The 9,030-nt window shown below is 46.1% G+C and overlaps 1 protein-coding gene and 1 pseudogene across 1 annotated transcript; both read right to left on the reverse strand.

The window, feature by feature from the left end:
* Positions 1-4,337: 4,337 nt before the first annotated feature.
* LOC105069042 (EH domain-containing protein 1 pseudogene) lies at positions 4,338-5,995 on the reverse strand (annotated as a pseudogene).
* Positions 5,996-6,650: 655 nt separating this feature from the next.
* On the reverse strand, positions 6,651-7,166 carry LOC105069004 (large ribosomal subunit protein eL32-like). Its single transcript, XM_045516589.2, has one exon. The coding sequence runs from the start codon at positions 7,113-7,115 to the stop codon at positions 6,708-6,710; it is 408 nt and encodes a 135-aa protein (XP_045372545.2). The 5' UTR covers positions 7,116-7,166; the 3' UTR covers positions 6,651-6,707.
* Between the last annotated feature and the right edge of the window lie 1,864 nt (positions 7,167-9,030).

Genomic DNA, 9,030 nt, shown 5'->3' on the forward strand with positions numbered 1-9,030 from the left:
TAGAAATTGGTAATAACATTAAACCTGAAGTCAGAAGAACTAAGTGTTAGCTTGGCTTTGCCACAGGCTTGTGTTTGGTCCTTGGGCAAACCTACTCTCTCCTCTGGATCTTAGTTCTCACACATCAAATAAAAGTCATTTTAAAACATAGTGTATGGGGGGAGGGTATAGCTCAAGTGGTAGAGTGCATGCTTAGAATGTGTGAGGTCCTGGGTTCAATCCCCAGTACCTCTTCTAAAAATAAATACACAAATACATAAGTAAACCTAATTACCTGTGCCCCCACAAAAAATTTTTTTCAAACTGGATTAACACAAAGTTTTATTGTCATTGTTTTAAAAGGCTTACATAATTTGTTTTAAAGGAATTACTATTTTGAGTAAAATCAATTGCAATAGTTAAAACATGCACAAATACATTTACACACTTTTTTTTGTTTTTTTGTTTTTGGGTTTTTTTTTTCATTTTTCAGTTTTATTAGGTAGAATTATTAGATAAATAAAATTTCCAAAAAAATAGTATATGGAACATATATGTTTATTCTTGTTCTTCTCCAAAACCTCAACAAGAAATAGAGTAAAGCAATTAACCAACCAACAAACAAAAAGAGTTAAACCCACAAAGACAAAAAGAACAGAAGAAAAGACAACAGCAGACAAGGCTGTCAACTAAATTTTACAAGATAAAAGTATTTCAACAAGTGGTAACTGACTTAACAGGATTGAGGAAGCTGAAACCTCAGTGTGGAGAGAGACCAAAAACAAGTCACCAGGGAAAATAAAATGAAGTCAAAAGAAATAGACCAAGCAGAGACCAAAAGAGAACTTGGAAAACACCAATTAATGTCATCAAAAAGATAATGCAATAATATATTCATGAAATAAGAAGAGTATGCTGTAAAAAGAAAAAAAAAAAAAGAATCAGAAAGCAATAACAAAAACCTCTTGGAAATTAAAGTATAATAGCAAAAAGTTTAATTCAACAGAAAGATTGAAAAATAAAGTTGAGGAAATCGACCAAGAAGTGAAACCATAAGCAATAAGTTTATACTGTATGCAACAGGGAATGACATTCAATATCTTGTAGTAACTTATGGTTAAAAAGAATATGAAAACCAATATATGTATGTTCCTATATGACTGAAGTATTGTGCTGTACACCAGAAACTGACACAACATTGCAAACTGACTATACTTCAATAAAAATGTATTTTTTTAAAAAAAGTGAAACCAAAACACAAAAAGGTAGAAAATGGGAGAAAAACAGTAAGAAATTCAGAGGATATATCCAAAAGATCTTACATCGAATTTTTAGGCATTTCAGGAAGAGAACAAAGAAATGGAAAAAATGAAATTATCAGAGAAAAAAAAAACAGTTAACAAAAAAATCCTAGAATTGAAAAGATTATTCGTAATGAAAAAGCCCACAATGAAAGAAAAAGTCACATTATTGTAAAGTTTTATGAAACCAGACATAAAGAAAGGATCTGAAAAGCTTCCAGACAGGAAAAAAGCAAATAGTTTCAAGATAACATTTTAGGAATGACAATGGTATTGGACTTCTCAGCCACAACAGTGGAATCTAGGAGACAATGCAAAAATGTTTTCAAAATTGTGATGGAAAATGATTTCCAGCCATAAAATACGGTATCTGGGCAAACTATTAAGTAAATATGAGGGTAAAATAAATGATTTTTAGACTTGGAGGTTCTCAAAATTTTTTCCTCTTATACATCCTTTTTTGGGATGCTGTTGGAGAACGTGATCCACCAAACCAAAAAAATTTATCAGGAAAGAAAGCTATAGAGGGAGGGGGTTTAGCTCAGTGGTAGAGTGAATGCCTAGCATGCATGAGGTCCTGGGTTCAATCCTCAGTACCTCCATTTTTAAATAAATAAATAAATAAGTAAACAAACCTAATTAGTCCTCTCCCACTCCAAAAAAAAAAAAAAAGACCAAAAATTTAAAAATAAAACTTAAGAAAAAAAGAAAGTTATGGTGTGGCTGACGCAGTTGATTGACTCACTAAATAACTATTATAACCTCCTCCTAGCGTGCTTCTCTTGTTGTGTAGAAGCTGGAAAGCTAAAAACTACATTTACTCAGTTCTCTTGAAGCTAAGACTTCAGTTTTGTTCATCAGATGTATGCACGTAAGACTTGAATTGAGAACCGAGTTCAGTGGAGTATGAGGACATAACATGTGTGGCATCTGTCTCTGGTGGTGTGAGGACGGCGAGAGCCACATGGATCTAGAGCCAAGACCTGCAGGAGCAGCATCCTGACTCCGGTGTCGAAGCCAAGAAGGTATGTTCCTGGAGATAGTGGTTGTAGCGTGGCTTCCTGATTCCCCAGCATCTTGATTAGGACAGATCTGACTGCACTCCAGTAGCCAGTCTTGTGCTGTGAGTCATCCCTCAGAGTCACCAAGCAGAGCCTGCTCCTCCTGCCCTTTGGACATTATTTTCAGCTCTGAATTCCTGTGTTAAATCATTTTCTGCTTAAAATAGCTGGAGTGATTTCCATTGTCTACCTGTACGCAAAAGGACTGCAGGCAATAGACTTTCAAGGATAGGAACTGGGGATCATGTGACCTGGATTTATTTGAAAGGAGTGGGATCTGTTATGATCAGAAGGTGGGACACTGAGAGTCCATACCGATCAGTGGCATGTTACTTCAGTGATCCCGTGTGAACTGAAATGAAGCGCCTCTGATAGGCACAGCTTCGGTGGGATGAACAGCAAAAGCTACAGCACAATGTGATGTGTGTAATGAATACAAGAGCTGAGAGAGGTCCAGGTTCTTTTTTTGCTTCCCTGGGTCCCTTTAAATCCACTCTGTGGCATTAATTTTTCCCCCACCCCCAACTCTAGATTAAAAATTCAGGCCAGTACTTGGACTTTTCAGGCCATTCTTAGATAGTAAAAAGTCACTTCAGTCACTTCAAGTCACACAACGCACACTGGATTCAATAATAAAAATCTCCCACCCATGATTCAATGTTGTGGCTTCTCCCCAGCTCCCAGTTCTGACCTGTGGCAGAGAGGAGCTTGCAACCGGAGAAGAGAAGAAAGGTAGCTTCTGCCTCTACCCCACCTAGTGCTTCTCCTCCTCCTCCCTCATCTTGCCAGGCCCGGTTTTTTGGCCACTCTAGGGTCTGAGTTCAGGGAAGAGAAAAAGGAAGAGGAAAGGGAGCAGAAAAATTCACGCCTAACTGGTACTGTCATGGTGATGCAGGGTCATGCTCTTCGGTCCCATAAAAGGTCTTACACCAGCTCTTTTCTTCCGGAGCACTTTGGTAGATTTGGTGGGCCCTTCATAAATCCTCTATCACTAGCAAACTTTCACTTGCAAGTCCCGTGCCTGCATCTGTATGCATCCGTACTCTGGCTGGGTGCCTGCTACTTCTGCAGTCCGCAGGCATCCAGTGGTGTGCATCCAAGGAGTCCTCTTGGATGAAATCTAAGACACTTAGCCTCTCTCTGGCCCTCTCATATGCATGATTTCCTTCTTCCAGTCCATAGGAAACTCATCCTTTGCCTCAGGGAAGTAGAGAAATGCAGGTTAGTCCCAGCATATCAGCAACCTCTCCTTCGCTCTTCTCTTGGAATGGATACCAAGGCTCTCACTCTTTAGGTGTCTCAGATGGAGTTAAACACATCCCCAGGCTGCCTGGGGCACATATTGAGCTCTGTGAGTAGTCCTGCTCAGATTCTTTCACTTGAGATGAGAGTCAGGCATCCTTGGGGGGGCTGGGGGAGGAGAAGGAGCTCAGAGAAGACTTCCTGCTCTCCCCAAAACTCTGCTCTCACCCCATGACTTCTGTGTTCTTTCTATGTGGCAGAGGTTTATGAGTTGAATAACCAGTTTGGGGGTGTCTCTTGAAATTTTTGTATTTTGATCTGATCACTTACTTTGGAATATGTAAAGGGAAGCTGCAGTCCGGATGGAGCGACTCCACCTAGACACAAAAGGGAATCCCAGTCTGGGTCTGCACGTGTCCTCAGGGCCCCCAGAGACTGGAGGGGCGTGCCGGGTGGCTTCCCCCTGGTCTCGGTCAGGGGGCTGCTGCGTGGGCCGCAGAGAAGGCGGGGAGGGCAGCGGCTGTGCGTGCGTGGGGCTGCCAGCCAGAGGAGGCAAGAAAGAACGCTGCCTCTAACGTTATATATTAAAAATATCCGTAGTTCTTATGCACAAAATTCCATCATTCACATATGAGGATCACCCCTGCCTCCCCCAAGAGCAGCCTTAAGAGAAAGATGGTGGTTTTCTTTTGCGAGCTGAGGAAACATCACTCAGTCTTTATGGACTTGAGAACCGCTAACCCTCCCCTCCCCTAGCCTCTCCGCCTGGCTGGGCACTGAGGTGGGGTCGTGGATGGCGGGGTGGTCACTCGTGCCTCCGCTTGGAGGGAGGGATCAGGTGTGGGGGCAGGTCAGCGGGCAGCTCGTGGCCCTCCAGCTTGACTTTGATGAGGTGGTTGGCCAGCGCGAACTCCTCATCGTCCAGCAGCCCGTCCCGGTCCACGTCGGCCAGCTTCCAGATCTTCCCCAGGACCGTGTTGGGCAGCTTGGACTTCACCATCTCCTTCTTGGCGTCGGCGCCCGTGATCTTGCCGTTGACGGATGACAGGGTGTAGAAGATCTCATCGTAGGTGGGCTTGTCCTTGCCCACCACCCACTCGACGTCATCAATGCCCTCGCCGGCCCCCTCGCCATAGCCATGCCCGAAGGGCCCTTTCATGGTGCCCTCGAAGGCGCCGCCCTTCACCACCTGGGCAGGCATCAGGGACTCCTCCTGGCGCACCATCACCATCAGCCGGGTGATGTCGTTGGCCAGCATGTCGTCCACTGTGTCCAGCAGCTTGGGCTTCAGGGCCTGGAACTTGCTGAAGTCCTGGGTCTGCAAGAGCTCCTGCATCTTGAGGAGGTTTGGGAAGTCGCCGGGGGAGATCTGATGCTCCCGCTCAATCTTCTGGTAGATCTCTCCCAGATTGTTCACCAGCTCTTTCTTTTTGCTCTCTTTACCAAAGACATTGGGCATCTCCTTCTTGAGGGAGCTGATGATGTAGGCATGGACCTTGGCCAGCCGTGCCCGCTTGATCAGGTCATTGAGCTTCCGGAGGGCGGCGTTTCGGGGCAGAGACTGGATGTCTTTGAAGAGGTCTTGCTCCTCAGCCTCAAAGAGCTTGCGGTTGTCGGGGATGAGGAGTGGGTGGGACCAGAAGGAGCCGATGTACACCCGGACCACCTCGGGCGTGTTGATGATCTTCCCCAGGGACCACATGAGGGCCCCATAGACCCACATCAGCTGCTGGGTCTCGATCTGGTCAGCCTTGTTCAGCACCACGCGGATCTTGTCCTCGTGGTTCTTGAGGGCCTTGATGACTTCCGAGAACTCGTCAGAGATGTCCAACTTGTGGGCATCAAAGAGCAGGATGATGCGGTCAACCCGCTCGGCGAACCACTCCAGGACGGCCGCGAAGTCATAACCTCTGCTGATGCGCTGTTTCTCTCCAGACAGGATCCCGGGAGTGTGTCAATGATGCTTATGCTGTCCAAGACCGGGTTGGGCAGCTGGGCACACATGAACCTGTTGAGGAAAGCGTTGCCGAAGGCATTGAGCTTGCGGAAGGGGCGCCGTGGGTCGACGACCAGCGCGTTGCCCGGCACCATGCCCTCGGTGGGGCCATGCATGACTGCGATGAAGGAGTCGGTGGTGGGCTCGGGCCCGATGCGCATCCCTGGGAAGTCCTGCTCGATCAGGTGCCGGATGAAGGTGGTCTTGCCCGTGCTGTACTGGCCCACGAGGAGCACCATGGGCTTGTTGTCGAAGTCAGCGTCCTCCAGCGCGGGCGAGTGAAACTCGTGGAAGCGGTAGTGCTCCTCCAGGGGCAGCAGCTTCTGCGCGTACAGCTGCCGCAGCCCCTCAGCCACCGTCTGGAAGAGCTCGGGCTCCTTCTTGCGGCGGGCATCCTTGCTAACCTAGCTGAACATGCTGCCGGAGACTGGGCTGGCTGCTGCGGGTCGGAGCGGCGGCTGAGAGCCGGGCGAGGGCGCGGAGCCGAGGCGGGGCCCGGCCGGCCGGCTGGCTGAGGGGCGGCGGGGCACGGGGCGGGGAGCGGCCCGCACTGCGCAGGCGCACGGCTCGGCCCGGGAGCGCCCTTTGCGCAGTGGAGCGCGCGCCTCGCCGTGCGCTCTTTGTAAGGCCAGACCGCGCGTTCGGGCGCGCGCGCCGCCGCCACTGGGGGCCGCGGGAAATGGTTGGTTTTTTTTTTTTTTTTTTTTTTACAGAACAAAAACCAGCTTATGTATTTTTCCAGAAGACAGTCTCCCACATTCACCCATCCCTTGGAGTCCCCTCAAAAAGGCAGCTGGGCCTTGCTTCTGTGGCTGTGGAGCCAGGGGGACATGAGAGCAAGGAGCAGGACTTGCAGACAGGGGGCCATGGGGAAGGGAAGAAGGAAGGCACGAGATCCAACTCCATCTGGGAGCCTAGGAGGAGGCAGGACTGGGTGGGGAGGGAAGCTGCAGTCCGGATGGAGCGACTCCACCTAGACACAAAAGGGAATCCCAGTCTGGGTCTGCACGTGTCCTCAGGGCCCCCAGAGACTGGAGGGGTTTTTTGTTGTTGTTGTTTTTCGTTTGTTTGTTTGTTTTTGCCGAGTTTCATGGTTTTATTAACACAAATACAACGTGCACGGGCCGGCTACTCGTTCTCTTCGCTGCACAGCCGGGCGCTGGGGTTGGTGACTCTGATGGCCAGCTGGGCTGCTCTCTCCACGATGGCTTTGCTGTTCTTGGAGGAGACGTTGTGAGCAATCTCAGCACAGTAAGATTTGTTGCACGTCAGCAGCACTTCGAGCTCCTTGACGTTGTGGACCAGGAACTTGCGGAAGCCGCTGGGCAGAATGTGCTTTGTTTTCTTGTTGCTCCCGTAGCCGATGCGGGGCATCAGGATCTGGCCCTTGAACCTCCTGCGCACCCTGTTGTCATTGCCTCTGGGTTTCCGCCAGTTCCGCTTAATTTTGACACATCGGTCAGACTGGTGCCGGATGAACTTCTTGGTCCTCTTTTTGACGATCTCGGGCTTCACGAGGGGTCTGAGGGCGGCCATGATGCCGACTAGGAGATGGCTGCTACCTCCGTAGGTAGCGCCGAGGAAGAGAGAGGAATTCCTGTTATACAAGGAATTCATTTGAAACTTCCATTATGTCGTGTTATACTTTGGCAAAAATAAAAATTAAAATGAGGGGCTTTCACTCCCTCATGGGAATGGAGATGGGAAAAATTTTAAGGTGTCTTCTGGCTCTAAAAGTTGTACGTGTGTGGGTGGTGGGAGGTTTATTTGAAGAGAAGAGGGAAATGCTAACAGTGATGGCATCGTGAAGAGGAGGAAAGGTGTGGTGTGATGTGGTCAAGGATGGGTGTAGCAACAGTGTTCCCTGTTGACTCCCTGGACGCCTTGGAGGTCGAGGCTGAAAGGAGGACCACAGAAGACTTCAAAGAACTACTGGCCAGACACCATCATTTGAAGGGACCTGAAGAATGTGGTTTAGAAAAAGAAACTTTTTTTTTCTTCATTTGGAGAACTGTAGAATTTTAGGGAAAAGCAGTTCAATATATTTTACTTTAGAGAGGATCATAATAGTGACTTTTTAATAATACACTGAATCTCTCTGTTTTTAATAAAACTAAATGAGTACTCTTTTACAGTAATTCCATGAATGTATTATTGAAGAATTCAGGCTACATTCAGGTTACTTATTCCTAATGAAATGTTGCTCGATAGAAAATGCTAGTAAAAGCCAAATCACTTCTTACAGAATAATCAGAGCCCAGGCATGTAGCTCTGATGAGGTGAATAGGTCCTGAACGCTCTTTGGTAGACTTCCAATCAGAAATGACCGGCATCTGCAAAAGCTTAGACTTGGAAGAGAACTGAGCATCTTTGTAAAGTAGAATTTTCAAATGTTTTAGATTTGGGATCAGAGGGAAATGTACTTCTATTTTCACAGCTCAGAAATTCCAACAAAATTACTTTCCTTAAAGATCTTGAAATTCTTTGTGATGATTTATACCCTGACCTTTGGGTCATTTAATTTCCAGTGATGGGAAAGTGAAGTAAGGAAAAACTAGAGTGATCGATCATCACATGAGTCACCCTTAGCAAAATCGTCAGTGTGATGGGTGAAAATTGCCACATCATTGACTTCATTTGCATCTCTTTGATTACTAGTAAGGCTGGGCATTCTTTCAGTGCTTAAGAGCCATTTATATCTCCTCGTTTGTTGAATTACCTGTTCATTGGTAGAACTGGTCTTTCGATAAATCAGATAGCAATATCCAGTAAAGTAGAGAAACTATGTTCTGGTCCCTCTCTTTTTTAATTTTGTATCTTAATGATATACTGCGCTTGGATAATGAGATTATAGGCCCCTAGCCATAAAACAAAACAAAACAAAAAACTAACCTCCACCTTAAATGTGACTCACTTTTAGACGTTTCTGCTGAAACTGCCGTGCGCTCTATTTCCAAGCATGAAATGCTTCTAAAAAGTTAACTACTCTAAAAATAAAACTTTACCCTTGAAAGACAGATATCAGTGTTTAATTTGCTTATTAATTATAAACTTATGCAAGTTAACTCATTGCATTTTCACTTTGAATGGTTTAGACAGACATTTAGTTTCATCTGGTTTAAAATTTTTTTCAGGTTATGTTCCTAAAATCATGCTCCATTATATTGAACTTGGGGCTTTGAAAACCCTTTCATCTGTGTGCTAAAGTGAATTCCAAACTATTTCTTGAGGAAAATCTGGGCTCTATCCAAGAGTATTTCCCTGGATTACCTCCATGCCCTACTAAGACTTTTTTGCCTTCAAAAGAGGTTGTCACTTCAATAAATTTTAAGAAGGAAAGGAAGGAAGGAAGGAAGGAAGGAAGGAAGGAAGGAAGGAAGGAAGGAAGGAAGGAAGGAAGAAAGGAAGAAAAAAAATAAAAAAGAGGTTGTCAATTCTATTTCCAGCCCAG

Source organism: Camelus bactrianus, chromosome 33 (genome assembly GCF_048773025.1).
Source record: "Camelus bactrianus isolate YW-2024 breed Bactrian camel chromosome 33, ASM4877302v1, whole genome shotgun sequence".
NCBI lineage: Eukaryota > Metazoa > Chordata > Mammalia > Artiodactyla > Camelidae > Camelus > Camelus bactrianus.